The sequence below is a fragment of the Arachis ipaensis genome, chromosome B5 (assembly GCF_059453495.1).
Source record: "Arachis ipaensis isolate K30076 ecotype BB chromosome B5, ASM5945349v1, whole genome shotgun sequence".
Taxonomy (NCBI): Eukaryota; Viridiplantae; Streptophyta; class Magnoliopsida; order Fabales; family Fabaceae; genus Arachis; species Arachis ipaensis.
Window position 1 is genome coordinate 117,004,464 of NC_142440.1, and position 15,423 is coordinate 117,019,886.

Genomic DNA, 15,423 nt, shown 5'->3' on the forward strand with positions numbered 1-15,423 from the left:
AATCATGGAAGTAAAAAAAATGCGAGCTCTCCCTTGAATGGATGTATTTTCCCACTTTATAGCCTCTAGTCTGTGTGTTCTGTACCTGGATCTGGGCCAAAAGGGCTTCAGAAATCGCTGGGGACGTATTCTGTAAATTCTGATACGTGGCCTCTGTCACGCGTCCGCGTGGGTCACGCGGTCGCGTCATCTGGAGTTTTCCTTGTGGCGCGGTCACGTCGGTCACGCGTCCGCATCGAATGCGCTATGCTCAAGTCGTGCGGCCGCGTCAGTCATGCGGCCGCGTCGCTGCTCCTTCGCTCCTGGCACGCGATCGCATTGATGCCAGTTTCTTCAAAACTCCATTTTGCACTTTCCTTCCATTTTTGTACGTTTCCTTTTCCATCCTTTAAGTCATTCTATCTTAGAAAATCTGAAACTACTCAACACACTAATCACGGCATCGAATGGAAATAAAAGTAATTAAAATAATTAATTTTAAAGCTTAGGAAACATATTTTTCACGTACATCACATAATAAGGAAGGGAAAGTAAAACCATGCAATTAATATGAATAAGTGGGTGAAGGATTGAATAAATCACTCAAACTAAGCACAAAATAACTCATGAAATATGGGTTTATCACACCTACTAGGAAAGTTGTTTCTCTTCCAGGCACATACCGTCAAGTTGGATTACTAGTTGAGTTGAGAAACCATATCCGAGCGTAACCTCGGGTAACGTCGCCCTGCAGATAGACAACCGACGCATGAGCTCATGGTCTGCACTAGGGACAGGCATCTTTTTCTCATCCTCTCAATATGGTAGGACTACACTACAATATACCGAATTTTCCATACAAACACGAGGCTGATCCAGATCTTGCTAAGCATTTTCTAATTCCTGCACTACAAGTTGAGCCGATGCCAGACGACCCTTGGGAGAACCATGTTGCAGCTGCTTAGGCCGCACACTTTGATCCTACAGTGGCCATAATTTCTGATGTACCACCCACCTGAGTTGAGCAGGTGGAAGCAGATTTAGAGTCCGATGAGGAGTTTATTCCCGAGGATGTTAGACCGGTTATTAGAGAGTTGTTTAGAGACCATCTAGGAGTTTGATGTAGCTGACCTTTTGTTCCTTTTGGTGATCTATAATGCTGTTCTCCCTCGCTTTTATAATGTGTTAGAGGGATAGGACCTTTCAATAGATTTGTTCTAGTTTAGGGTTCCCGTGTGAGAGTTGGGACTGTTTTTTTTCATATCTTATTTATGTATATACTCGATGTAGTCACTCTGCATTTTGGATATTTAGCATGTACTTTTTGACTTATGTTATGTATTTTGTCTATCCTTATATGTCTATCTTGTGATATTGCTATAACTATTATTATGAGTTTTCAAAATACTTATTTAAATGCTTTACCATACCAAAACAGAAACGATTTTTATTAATCACGTTAATTCGACAAATGCTTCTAGAAATACATGAGTATGAAATTTCGAGTCTAGAGCTAAGTAGGTCCGTACGACAAGTAACACCTAAATGATTGGCATCAGTCGTGACATATCAAAAGTTGGGTCGTTACAAGTTGGTATCAGAGCAATTCGTCCTTAGAGCCTTGGGATGGATGATTATGCTTCCTTGCAGACTCTCAATTTTTATTCCTTACAGTTACGATATTCTGTAATATATTCTGCATGAAGGTCTGTGAATATCCATTTTAGTAATATTGATACTTGATTTTGATATGTGACTGGTTACCTTAATATTGATTGTTGGGTATCAATAGGATTCAAATGGCTACAAACAGACGAGGACGCCCTCGACGGGAGGAAACGAGTGAGGAGACTTTTCTCGATACAATGACTATCCTCGAATCCGTAAATGCTATGGCCGCTACTATGTGCGATTCAATAGCTGCTACCAATCGAGTAGCCGAACGTCTCGATTGTCACAACGGAGCTGGAAGTAGTCATGGGACTAGACAAAGAAATGGGAATGGTGATGAAAGAGAAGACACGACACGTAATGGTAACCAACCAATGACACTAGCTTCTTTCTTAAAGATAAACCCACCGTAGTTCAATGGAAATACAAGTGTTACACGAGCTGATGATTAGTTCAAGAAGATAGGGCGATCCTTATGAGCACAAGTCCTTGAAGGACAGCGTGTGAAATTTGCTGCTTATATGCTGAGAAATGATGCACAACACTGGTGGCAAGGAGTACTTTAACTACTAGGAAATGAAGCTATCGACATCACTTGGGAGCAATTTTTGACTGAATTTTACAAGAAGTATTTTCCTCAGTTATTTCGCACTACCAAGGAACTAGAGTTACTCCAGTTAAGACAAGAAAATCTGATAATCACTGACTATACTCGCAAGTTTAAAGAATTATGCCGATTCTCAAAAGTTTGTCAAGGAGCACCAGCTACATTCGAGGAATAGAAATGTATCAAGTTCGAAGGAGGACTACGAGAAAAATTACTAGCCCATGTAGGCCCAATAGAGATACAAAATTTTTCAGAGTTGGTCAACAAAAGTTAACTAGCAGAGGAATGAGTAAAGAAGTTAATAATGGCTCGAGCAAATCATAAAAACCTCCCTCAATAGAATTTCAATTATGATCTTGTTCCACAAGGTAGAAACTTTAAAATAGTAAGACAACCTCCTCATCAAAATTTGCAAGGTGGAAATTTTTCTCCTCGTAATGCCATGAGTAATTATCACCAATGCCCATATTTGGGAAGGTGACCACATCAAACCCAACCATGTGTTATATGCGCTAAGTGTGGAAAGAGTCATATAGGCCGACTATGCTTGGTAGGATCAAGAATGTGTTTCCAGTGTGGCAAGAAAGAGTATATTGATAGGTTTTATCCACAACAAAGGACTGAGCCTAATTCTCTGAGACAGCAACAACAAGGAAGGGTATTTGCAATGCAAGCTGAAGATATCACTGAAGCTGATATACTCATTCGAAGTACATATACTATCAAGAATCATACCCTAACTGTACTATACGACTTAGGTGCTTCACATTCATTTATAGCCTTAGATTGTGTGCCTAAGTTGGAATTAGTCATTTCTGAAATGACCTATGATTTGATTGTTCATACACCCATTTTTCAAAATGCTGCGACTAGTTCAATTCATCGTAGAGTTCATTTCAACGTTCGTGATAGATCCTTTGTGCATAATCTGATTTGTTTACTTTTGTGTGGTATAGATATTAACTTCGGAATATATTGGTTATCTACTTATCATGTTTTCTTAGATTGAAGCTGAACTAGACCTAGTGCGAATTCCAATAGCAAAAGAGTTTCTTGAAGTCTTTTCTGAAGTCTTTTCATTCACCCAAGTGCATCGCCATGGGGAGCGCCAATTTCATTAGTCAAGAAGAAAGACAGAGGGATGCGATTGTGTGTAGATTATCGACAGCTGAACAAGATTATAATCAAGAACAAGTACCCACTACCAAGGATTGATGACTTAATGGATCAATTGAGAGGCACAACTATTTTTTCAAAGATAGACCTAAGGTCCGGGTTTCACCAGATTCGAGGCAGAAAGTCAGACATACCTAAGACTGCATTTCGTACTCGGTACAATCATTTTGAGTATATGGTTATGTCGTTTGGACTAACCAATGCTCCAACCATCTTCATGGATTATATGAATCAAATTTTTCATCCTTACTTAGATAAGTTCATATTGTTTTCATCGATGATATTTTTATTAATTTAAGGATTGAGAAAGAACATGAAGAACATCTAAGAACTGTATTGCAAATCCTGAAGGAGTGGAAGCTGTACACGAAGTTATTTAAGTGTGAATTTTGGGCACAAGAAGTGGAATTTATGGGGCACGTGGTATCCCAAGGAGGCATCAATATGGATCCGTCAAAGATTGAAACAATATTAAACTGTAAGCAATTAACTACGGTCATAGAGATTCAAAGTTTTTTGGGATTAGCTGGGTACTACAGACGATTTATTGAAAGATTATCTCAGATAGCATTGCTATTGACAAAGCTTACAAGGAAAAAAGTGTCGTTTATTTGGATGAAGGAGTGCGAGGAAAGTTTCGAAACACTGAAAGAAAGGTTAACGAACACACCAGTTCTTGTATTGCCAAACCTGCTAGGACCGTATGTAGTATACTGTAACACTTCACACAAAGGATTAGGTTGTGTATTGATGCAAAACCGGAAGGTTGTCGCATATGCTTCAAGACAGCTGAGACCTCACGAACAAAACTTCCAACACACAATTTGGAATTAGCAGCAGTGGTTTTAGCTCTCAAAATCTAGAGATATCACTTGTACAGAGTACGATTTGAAGTCTTTTCGGATCATAAGAGCCTGAAGTACATCTTTGATCAGAAGAAACTCAACATGCGACAATGAAGGTGTATAAAATTTCTCATTGATTACGACTTCAAGCTATGTTATCATCCCGAAAAAGCAAATATGGTGGCCAATGCACTAAGCTGGAAAAATACAAGTGTGGCATGGATGATGATCAAAGAAAAAGAACTTGTAATAGAAATTGAGCAACTCAAACTAGACTTAAGGGACGCACCCCAATGAGTTTGCTTGGCACAAATGCAGATAACGCCTGATTTTAAGACTGCTATTCAGCAAGCTCAGAAAAAGGAAACTAAAATGACACAACTTCTAATGAATGTTGGTAAGGAAATACAAGGAGAACTTAAACAAGAAAATGAAGGAATATGGAGATACAAAGGAAGAATCTGTGTGGCAAACGATGAAGGGCTACACCAAAAAATTTTGACAGAAGCTCATCAAGGGGGATTCTCACTACACCCAGGAGTAACCAAGATGTACCAAGATTTGAAACAGATGTTCTGGTGGTTGAGAATGAAGAAAGATATAGCGGCGTTCGTTTCAAAATGCCTTACCGGCCAAAAAGTGAAGATTGAACATCAGAAGCCTTCTGGAACTCTTCAACCTTTGGAGATACCGTAATGGAAATGGGAGACGATTATAATGGACTTTGTCTCTAGACTGCCAAGAACCACGATTGGATATGATGCAGTATGGGTGATAGTGGATAGGCTGACCAATTCTGCTCATTTTCTACCCATCAAGATTGATTATACACTCAAGAAGCTTGCCCAGTTGTATATCCGAGAGATCGTACGATTACACGGTATACCCCTAATATCGTGTCTGATAGAGATTCGAGATTCACCTTAAGATTTTGGATTGCATTTCAAAAGGCGTTTGGAACTAGTTTACACATGAGAACTACGCATCACCCTTAGATAGACGGTCAGTCTGAGAATACGATTCAGACATTGGAAGATATATTGAGAGCTTGTGCTTTGGATCAATGAGGAAACAGGGATAAATATTTGCCTCTAATAGAATTTGCCTACAACAATAGTTACCAAGTAAGCATCGGGATGGCATCTTATAAAGCACTGTATGGCCACAAATGCCAGTCACCACTATGTTGGTACGGAGGAGGAGAATCCAGTGCCTTAGGACCAAAGTTGGTTCTGGAAACTACTGAGCAGATCAGAAAAATTCACAATAGGATCTTAACTGCACAAAGTCGATAGAAGAGTTACGCTGATATAAGACAAAAGCTCTTAGAATTCGCAGAAGACGACCATGTTTTTCTAAAAGCTACCCCTACAACTGGTATAGGTCGTAGTCCCAAAGGCAAAAAGTTAAGCCCTAGATATATACAACCTTTCCAAATCCATAGTCGAGTCAGCCCAGTAGCATATCAAGTAGCCTTACCTCCACATCTGTCAAATCTTCATAATGTGTTCCATGTTTCCTAACTTAAGAAATACAATCCCGATGAAAGTCATGTCATAAAACCCAAAACCATACAGTTATGAGATGAATTGACATTCCATGTACCTTTAGTGAACATGATGGGGTTGATGGGGATTTAAAAAAAACCATAAACAATCGACAAGTGCACTGAATTGTCTCAGGTAATACCACGGGAGTGTGTTATCATTCTCGTATGGATTAACAGACTAAACAAGCAATAGTCAATTGATTATTTTAGTTAGACAATCAAAATCAAGGGTTTCAAGAGCAATTGCATAAAAATAGTGAATTGAATAAAAGCAAATCGTAAGTAATTCATAAAGGAATATGATTCACAAGAGTTAAGGTTTTAGAGATGCTGAGACTTCTAGAAAAATGCTTTTCACTCTCCACCTTGATTATGCAATGATGTATCTATGGCACATAATAAATAATCAAACTCCAATTCCTTAGTAATTCAATTTCTCTAATCCTAATCAATTTTCAATTCCTTGATTAATCAATTGTGACAAGAGGTTAAGAATGTTCACTGATTTAAAAACCACACAATTCTCAAGAACCAAACTTGGTTAATTCGATGTCACCTATCAAATCCAAGTTTAAAACCTAAGAATCATGAGAATGAGTTTTCAAGCTTAATTTAATTAATTAAATTTTCTAACATATTAAGAGAATTCAAGTCAGAAGAGAATTATTTTCCAACACATTCAAATTCTTTAGATGAAGAACAAAAAATCTTTCTTAAAAAAACATCAATGCATTAATCAAAGGTAGAAAGCTATAACATTAGTCCATTAGAATCAACAGAGCTCCTAACTTTAACCGAGGAGATTAGTGACTCATGCTAAAATTCAAATAAAAACAGAGGTATGAAATGGAAAAAGGTCTCTAGGTTCAAAAGAACGTTTTTCAAACTCCTTATATACCAAAACCTAAAACAAAATCTAAGCATTAAATACAAACTTAATTAAAACAAAACTAATGAGATTAAGTTGATTTGAGAGGATAATGAGAAATGGTTTGATTAATAATTGAGCTTATGAGGTAGATGCAATGATTGTAGTTTTGTCTCTCTTGCTCCCAGTCGATATTTGAGCTTCTGGGATAGATACAAAGATTGTGGTTTAGTCCCGCTTGCTCCCAGTCGGTATTTGAGCTTCTGGGGTAATATGCAAGGATGGTGGTTTTGTCCCACTTGCTCCTGGTCAGAATTGAAACTCTGTTGACCTTTCGTCGCAAGATGTGGCCAGACACTTATACCTTCCCAGATGTTCCCCCAGGGACATTGATCAATGAATATGAGTTTGAGCTTGGGGATGTGCGCACCGAGGGAATGTTCAGGGTTAATTACCAGACATATCGGGTTTGGCTATATAACCGACAGATGAGCTCATTGGCCATAGGACATGCATTCATCATTTGCATTTGTGTGTATTGTTTGGGTATGCATCTTGTATCTGGCTTGCCTATTTGAATAATTGTATCTATATGCTAATTGAACTAGTTGTTTTATCTGTTCTCTCTATTTGTGTGTTCTTTGTATTGTCTTGTATATGTTTGTACAACTGAGATATCCCTTATGCTGACCGTGGTGACGCTAAGGGTTGATGGGAGGTGGTGACTGAGGTTTGTGGAAGAAACTGAGGATGAATTGATAATATTGAAACTAAATTTTAATATTGAATTATTAAAAGAGTTGGGAATCTATGATATTAAGAGAGATGATGATTTGTATAAGGGAAGATTGAGATTTAAAGATCACTAATATAGTTGAGATTCAGTTTATCTACCTTGATCAGATTAGTAAGAACCCTAGGCTTTAACTTTGTGTGATTGGAGATTAGGATTGCCTACTGAGTTCATGTGGTTTTATATAGTCTCTATTTGGAATTATTGCCCTGCTGAGAATCCTATAAGGGATGATGTTCTCACCCGTTTCGGGAATTATTACTCTTCAGAAGTAGGTCCCGACATTTCTCATTGAGCGGGAGGTTTATCTGGAAGGACAGCGAAGAGGATCTTTTATTCTGCTTTAATCTTAGACTTTCTCTTTCTTTTGGAAACACTTATATTATGCACTTGTTTTGAAGACTTGCCTTTAGAGACTTATGATGTATTTTGGAGAGATATGTTATGTCTATCGAGTGTGAGCGATCAACGAATTGTCTTTTCTCGAGTTTTAAATCTTTTCACAGGCTTCTAGTATGATATTCCTTTCGATATATATGTATTTATATCTTAATCTTGTGTCGTAGCACCAAATCATAATTGAATTATGACTAAAGCATAAGTAATAAATGGTAGGGTGTTACATTATGGTATCAGAACAGTTTATCTTTGTAAGCCTGAGGAATGGACTGCTCTGATTAGTGAGTGAGAGAGAGAGAGAGAGAGAGAGAGAGAGAGAGAGAGAGAGAGAGAGAAGGAGTGAGTGAGTGCTTGTTGGTGGCAGCGCTAGAGGAGAAAACAACGAAAATGTGCTATAAGTGCGAATGAAAGTGTAAAGTTGAGTGTGGACGATAAAACCAAAACTTTATTTTGTTCCCTAACATGGACCGCACAGTGGCATGATGCATGCAAGCCACGTTATATGTATCAAGTTTAAGGATCGAACTTTTTTAAATTTAGTGATATCATCATAATCGTCAATAAATAATAATCTGTGCAAATCTTTCTAAATAAAGCATCTGTGTGTGTGCGTGCATGAGAGAGAGAGAGAGAGAGAGGGTGCTTATTGGTGGCAGCGCTAGAGGAGAAAACAATTACAATGTGTTGTGAGTGAGAATGAAAGTATAAAGTTGTGTGAATGATAAAACCAAAACTTTGTTCAAAACTTCATTTTGTTCCCGAACATAGACCGCACAATGGCATGACGTATGCAATCCACGTTATATGTATAAAACATCATGATTTGTGTGTATGTGTGTGAAAAATTAAAAGTTCAACATCTCTCTCTGCGCTCAAGGAGAAAACAATTAAAATGTGTTGTGAGTGAAAATAAAAGGGTAAAGTTGAGTGTGAACGATAAAACCAAAACTTAATTCAAAACTTTATTTTGTTCCCTAGTATGGACTGCATAATGGCATAATGCATGCAAGTCACGTTATATGTATAAAACATCATGATTTGTGTGTGTGTATGCATGTGTGTGTAAGAGAGCGAGAGAGAGTGAGTGAGAAAGAGAGAGAGAGAGAGCGCTTATTAGTGGTGGTGCTAGAAGACGAAACAATTAAAATGTACCGTGAGAGAGAATGAAAGTTTAAAGTTAAGTATGGACGATAAAACCAAAAGTTCATTTTGTTCCCTACCATGGACCGCATAGTGGCTTGATGCATGTAAGCCACGTTATATGTAATTATGTATAAAGTTTAAGGATCGAACTCTTCTAAATTTAGTGATATTTGTTAGGAAATTATTATTTCTTAATCTATTTAAGGGCAATACATATATATTAATTATAATCGCAAATTAACCTATTTCTCATTAAATGAGTTATATAATACTGATCTCATTTATTGTTATAAATGTTGAATTAAATAAGTTATTATTACTTTTGATTTAGAATTAAATAAGAATAAAACTAGAGATACTATTTTATTTGAGATTTAAGGTTTAATGGGTGACACATTCAAATATAAATAGTAACTTTAGGGTTTTGATCTCTAACATATCAAAGTCACCTCCGTAACTCTTTTTCCATTAGAGGAGTTACGATATAAGTCTATCAGGGATATAGAAAAGTTTCGGTTGAGAAAGATCAAATAATCAAATTCTTTCAATCACGTTCACAAATTTAAGTACACTTCCGCTTTCTAGTATTTTTTTTTTTAATAATTAACATGGATGGTGTTGCAATTAAAATAGAATTTTGAAAATTTTTAACATAGATAGTCTTAGAATTAAAAAATAATTTTATTTTTATCTACGAAAATTTAAAATATTGATAAAATTACTTATAAAGAAAAAAATGTTATTGTGTCTAAAAAAGAAAAATTAACATTACATATGTACCAAAATAAGCTATCACGTATTTGTTTATAAATATATATGTTTAATTCATTTTCAATGTGTATTTTATATTTTAATATATATTTTATACTAATCGATAATTTTAGTGGTCGATTTTAATATATAAATGGTATTTATAAATATAAAATTCACAAGTATAAAAATAATCAATATGTTTACAATTTACATTAATATGTTTTTATTGTAATAATTTTAATTTAACTGTAATAATAAAGCATTACACCAGTTTTACTCCTATTTGAAAATTAAATTAAATTCTTGACAAACCCACACACATATATAGATATCTATTACCATTAAAAGGAACAAACAAGAAGCCTGGTAGTATAACACATCAACACCTCTTTCATCTTCTGTGCTTGTGTGTCTTTTTTTGGACAGAACAAGCCATTCAACTTCACTTCTTCCACTTGAACGGTTTCCTCCTTCCTTCTTCACCCTCCTTCAACAATGGGGTCAGCTTGTCATCTTTCCTTTACTCTCTTCTTCGCATTCAGTTTCATCACTTGCACCAACTGTATTGAATACCTGAAGTTACCGTTAGTGCAAAAGAACAATCCACTCTCCTTGCCAGCTCAGCTTCTCTCCTCAGACAGTCACCGCCTTTCAACCCTCTTCGCGGCCCTCCAAGGCCGCCGCGGGTCTCTGAAGTCCCCACTCGTCTCCGGCGCCTCAACCGGGTCGGGTCAATACTTCGTGGATCTCCGAATCGGATCACCGCCGCAGAGCCTCCTCCTGGTGGCGGACACCGGCAGCGACCTAGTGTGGGTGAAATGCTCTGCCTGCAGGAACTGCTCCGCCCATCCACCCGGATCCAAATTTTTGGTCCGACATTCCAGAACCTTCGCCCCTCACCACTGCTACGACTCGTCGTGTCGACTCGTTCCACATCCGGTCCAAACTCAATCTCAAACCCGAACCTGCAACCACTCCAAGATCCACTCCCCTTGTCTGTACTCCTACTCCTACGTGGACGGTTCCACCACAAGCGGCTTGTTCTCGAAGGAAACGACGACGTTTAACACAAGCTCCGGAAGAGTAACCAAAGTAAAAGACTTCTCCTTCGGTTGCGGGTTTCGCGTTTCTGGTCCCAGCGTTACAGGCGCGAGTTTCAACGGTGCCCAAGGTGTTCTGGGTTTAGGACGCGGAACGATGTCGTTTAGCTCCCAACTCGGTAGAACATTCGGGAACAGATTCTCATACTGTCTTCTTGACTACACCATATCCCCGCCTCCAAGGAGTTTCTTAACCATTGGTGCTTCCAAAAGAGACGCCGTATCACGGAAACTGTTCAGTTATACGCCGTTAGTTAAAAACCCTCTTTCGCCCACGTTTTACTACATTGTCGTTGAGGGCTTGTTTGTTGAGGGGGCGAAATTACCGATAAGCCCTTCGGTTTGGACCGTTGACGAGAATGGGAACGGCGGCACTGTCGTGGACTCCGGCACGACGCTTACGTTCCTGGCGGAGCCAGCGTACCGGCAAGTTCTGGCGGCCTTCCGGCGGCGCGTGAGGTTGCCACCGGTGGAAGGAGCGAACCTAGGGTTTGATCTGTGTGTGAATGTCACTGGCGCAGGGAAGGTGAAGCTGCCGAAGCTGAGCTTTTCTTTCTCCGGGAAATCGGTAATGTCGCCGCCGGCGAGAAACTATTTCATCGACGCTATGGAGGGAGTGAAGTGTGTGGCAATTCAAGCGGTGAAAGAGGGTGCAGGTTTTTCAGTGATTGGGAATCTGATGCAGCAAGGTTACTTGTTTGAGTTCGATAGGGACAGATCGCGGCTCGGGTTTACGCGTCATGGTTGCACTCTTGGCTGAAAAAAAAAGAAAAAACCGAACCCCCTTTTTTTTATTATTTTTATTTTATTGTGATCCAATATAATTTTATTAAGATTGCTATTATAATATTTTTTATATTATAAAATAATTATTATTATTGATGTCATATCATAGAGTATTATCATACATAATGGGGTATGGAGTATTATTAATTATAGATGTTTTATAAGATATAATAATAGAATATGAAATATTATCATGGCATGAGTTTTCATGATGTGTTTTCACTCACTTAGTGAAAATATTTTACGAAAATAAAATATTTGATTTTTAAAATTATGGAAATGTAGCTTTTGCAATTTCGGATACCAAAATGTAACTTTTTATAAATTTAAGTAAACCGTGGAAAGGGTCTCACGAATTTGAAATACACATAAATCATTAGAGGGTTTCATGGTTTACGTTAATGAAGCATTTGGAGAGAAATCGTAGTAGGAGTTACATGGTTTCTGTGAAGATGCAACACATGCATAAATTGTGGAAGGGTCCAACAGTTTATATACGAGTTTCACTACATATACCAACTTAGAGTGAGTGGGATATATTTACATCTATTTACATCTATCATTTTTATTGTCAACAAAATAAGACTATATTTTGTAGTACATTTTAAATTTATTCAAATTGTAAAAATGATATAATTTTAAACGATTTGAATATTAATTTGATTTATACTTTTCAATCTAATTCAATTTTATACAAATGATTGATTTGTACAGTGCTAATTTAAATTTATTTTTCAAACTATTTTGATTTAATATAATATAATTTGAAATAAATAGAATTATATTCTATTTAAATTTTAATAAAAATTTAAGTAACTCATTCAAATTTTTAGTACATATATTCAAATAATATTTTAAATTTTTAATACGTATATCTATATATATTTATTTAAATAATACTCTCAAATTTTTATTAATAATAACATATTTTACTCCGAAATATTTAAAATTTAAATAAATATAATTTAAATTTTTAAAATTTTAAACGTTATTATTTGGATGATATATAATTCCATATATTTTCTAATAATTTTTTTTTGTGACTTAAGAAGGATAAATTCAAAATAAAAAAAAATAAGTCTCAAGAGAAGTTGCAAGCCTACAACATCACTAGGATAAGCATTTCGAAGATCTGGCCATGTCATCAACCATTTAGTGTACTAAGTTTTTTTTTTAACTAAGTTCAAAGGTACTCCTTATGTTGGACTATTATTTTAGAATCTTTTCAATTTTTTGAACGTAAAACAAATAAAAAGGCAAATTATTGAAATAAAAATGACACTCTAGATTTGTATATATAGTAGAATTCGGTGCATGTTTTGTATCTTTATGTATGTTTTGCATCCTTACAGAAACTTTGGAACTCCTACCACGATTTCTTCTTCCCAAATGCTTCATCAACGTAAACCATGGAACCCCTTCAGCGGTTTACGTGTATTTCAAATCCGTGGGACCCCTTCCACGGTTTACATAGATTTGTAAAAAGTTGTATTTTTGTATCCAAACTGCAAAAGTTGTATTTTCATAATTTTAGAAGCTAAATATTTTATTTTCGTAAATTGCTCAGTAAGTGAGTTAGGTAAATAATATTTTGCTATTATTTATTTTAAATTTTTTATTTATAAATAGATTTTAAGACACATCAAGTTTACAAATTAATTTTTTTTACAAATTTAAATTATTATAGCTTTTATGTTAAATTCTTGTGTATTATTTTTATGCAATAGAAAATCTATTCTCATACATTATAGAAGTATTATATTATGAGAATATCATCAAAATATAATTTTTTTATATTTTTATAATAAATTTTCACTTTTATTTATTTACTTTCATCATATTTTTACAACATCTTATTAGCACAAAAACTTAAGAAAAAGAAAATAAAGGGTACAAGAAGAACATTTATCTTGCGAATAGTATAAGTACACACTAATCTCAAAAGCAAAATTTATTTTGCCAACCTTTTACATGAAGAGACAAGTGTTGCTACCATAATTAGTACGAGTAAAATAATTGATTGTTCTAGAAGAGTTGCTATTTTATTTTATAGAGGAACAAAATTTATTATAGATAATATTTTGTTATCTACAAAGTACAAAGTCTCAAAGTTTTAAAGATATCCGTAAGAATGGATATCATATTGAGACCATAAATGAGGATAACAATGAGCTTCTCTGTATTATGAGTTGTAATTCAAATAAGAAAGTTATATTAAAAATTTTGCCTATGCAAATTCTAGGATATATTATACTCATATTAGTGCAATTAAATCAAATGTTGTATGACCGGTTAGGTCATCTTAGAATAACAATAATGCGAAGGATCCTTGAAAACTCATAAAGGCATTCACTAAAGAACCATCAGATTTTTTAATCTATTGAGTTATACTGTGTTGCATGTTCTTAAGAAAAATTGATTATAAGGCCATTATCAGCAAAGATCAGAGTTGAATGAATTTACTTTCCAAGCCTTTGATACTTATTGCATGGCTACTAGTATAAATGTTGAACATCCAGTAGCTCATGTTTATGTATAAAATGAGCTAGCGAAATTACTTATTAAACGCTTCCAATTGATTTTTAAGCCCTTACTTATGAGAACGAATCTCTCAATTTCTGTTTGGAGACATGCTCTTTCACATGCCGCAACACTTATTAGTTTAAGGCTAACAAATTTTCACAAATTCTCTCCTTTACAATTGATTTTTGGCCAACCACCAAATATATTCCGTTTGAGAATATTTGAATGTGTCATATATGTTTTGTAAGACCTCAAATTTTTAGAAAGTTGTTTTTATTGAAAAATAAATAAATCAAAGTTATGAGACTTTGAGTTTTAAATTAATTTGGATTTATATAATTTTAAATTATAATTAGATATTTTTGTTTAATTGAAATTAATGATTTGAATTTTTGCTTAATGAAAATTTAAAATTTTAGTAATTGAAAATAAAAGAGAGTTTTATATATAATTTAAATTAAATAATTAAAAGTTTTGGTTAATTTTATGAATAAAGGAAAAATTATTTGATTACCTTTACTTTTAAATTAGAATACTTGTTTGAAAAATCAATTGACAAATTGATTAAATAATTACAGTAGTTATAGTATACAAAAAAAAAGTGGGACCTAAGGCTACACTTATAAACAGTAGCCATAGTATATAATGTGGCTACGCTTTACAGGTGATGCAGTAGCGCTGAAAAGCGTAGCCTATTCTGGTAAAAATGGAAGCTAAAAAGCGTAGCCTTTGGTCCTGGACAGCATCACTTGAAAAGCGCACCATATTCCCAAACGCCAAAAGCGTAGCCCTTGGTGTAGAAAAGCGTAGCCTTTGAGAATAGGCAACGGTCGAATAGGAATCACCCCAAAAAACGTAAAATGGTATTCTTAAAGTAATTTTATTGGGTTAGAATTTTGTTTTTAATAACTACTCTATTCCCTAATCTTTATTAAAAATACCAAACCCTAATTCCCAAACTAAAACCCACAAACCTTAACCCTAACCTAATCTTATCTACCGCTTCACCGCCACTCACCCAGCGCCATCCCCTTCCCATATACACACTAAACACACACACACCCTAACCTAACCTTATCCACCACCTCACCGCCACTCATCCACAACCATCTCCTTCCCATATACACACTAAACACGCACACACACATCAAAAAAAGAGAAGAGAGGGAGTGCCGAGGGAGTGAGGGAGAAGAGAAGAGGGAGGAGTTGCGTCGCCATCGCGCCACCTTGC

At 35.6% G+C, this 15,423-nt stretch overlaps 2 protein-coding genes across 2 annotated transcripts; both read left to right on the plus strand.

The window, feature by feature from the left end:
* Positions 1-3,398: 3,398 nt before the first annotated feature.
* LOC148565498 (uncharacterized) lies at positions 3,399-4,974 on the plus strand. The gene is made up of 4 exons (XM_088487173.1): positions 3,399-3,589; positions 3,733-3,911; positions 3,998-4,134; positions 4,597-4,974. Exons 1-4 carry the CDS (start codon positions 3,399-3,401, stop codon positions 4,972-4,974), a joined length of 885 nt encoding a protein of 294 aa, XP_088343299.1.
* Positions 4,975-10,007: 5,033 nt separating this feature from the next.
* LOC107643787 (Eukaryotic aspartyl protease family protein) lies at positions 10,008-11,768 on the plus strand. Its single transcript, XM_016347529.3, has one exon. It carries the CDS (start codon positions 10,279-10,281, stop codon positions 11,641-11,643), a length of 1,365 nt encoding a protein of 454 aa, XP_016203015.1. The 5' UTR covers positions 10,008-10,278; the 3' UTR covers positions 11,644-11,768.
* Positions 11,769-15,423: the final 3,655 nt, after the last annotated feature.

Excerpts from the sequence above, each read along its gene's own strand:
- LOC148565498 (XM_088487173.1), top strand. The coding sequence starts at position 3,399 with ATGCGATTGTGTGTAGATTATCGACAGCTGAACAAGATTATAATCAAG. Across the intron at positions 3,590-3,732 it reads AAGACTGCATTTCGTACTCG|GATTGAGAAAGAACATGAAG; the intron begins GTACAATCATTT and ends TATTAATTTAAG. Across the intron at positions 4,135-4,596 it reads TTGCCAAACCTGCTAGGACC|ATAACGCCTGATTTTAAGAC; the intron begins GTATGTAGTATA and ends GCACAAATGCAG.
- LOC107643787 (XM_016347529.3), top strand. The coding sequence starts at position 10,279 with ATGGGGTCAGCTTGTCATCTTTCCTTTACTCTCTTCTTCGCATTCAGT.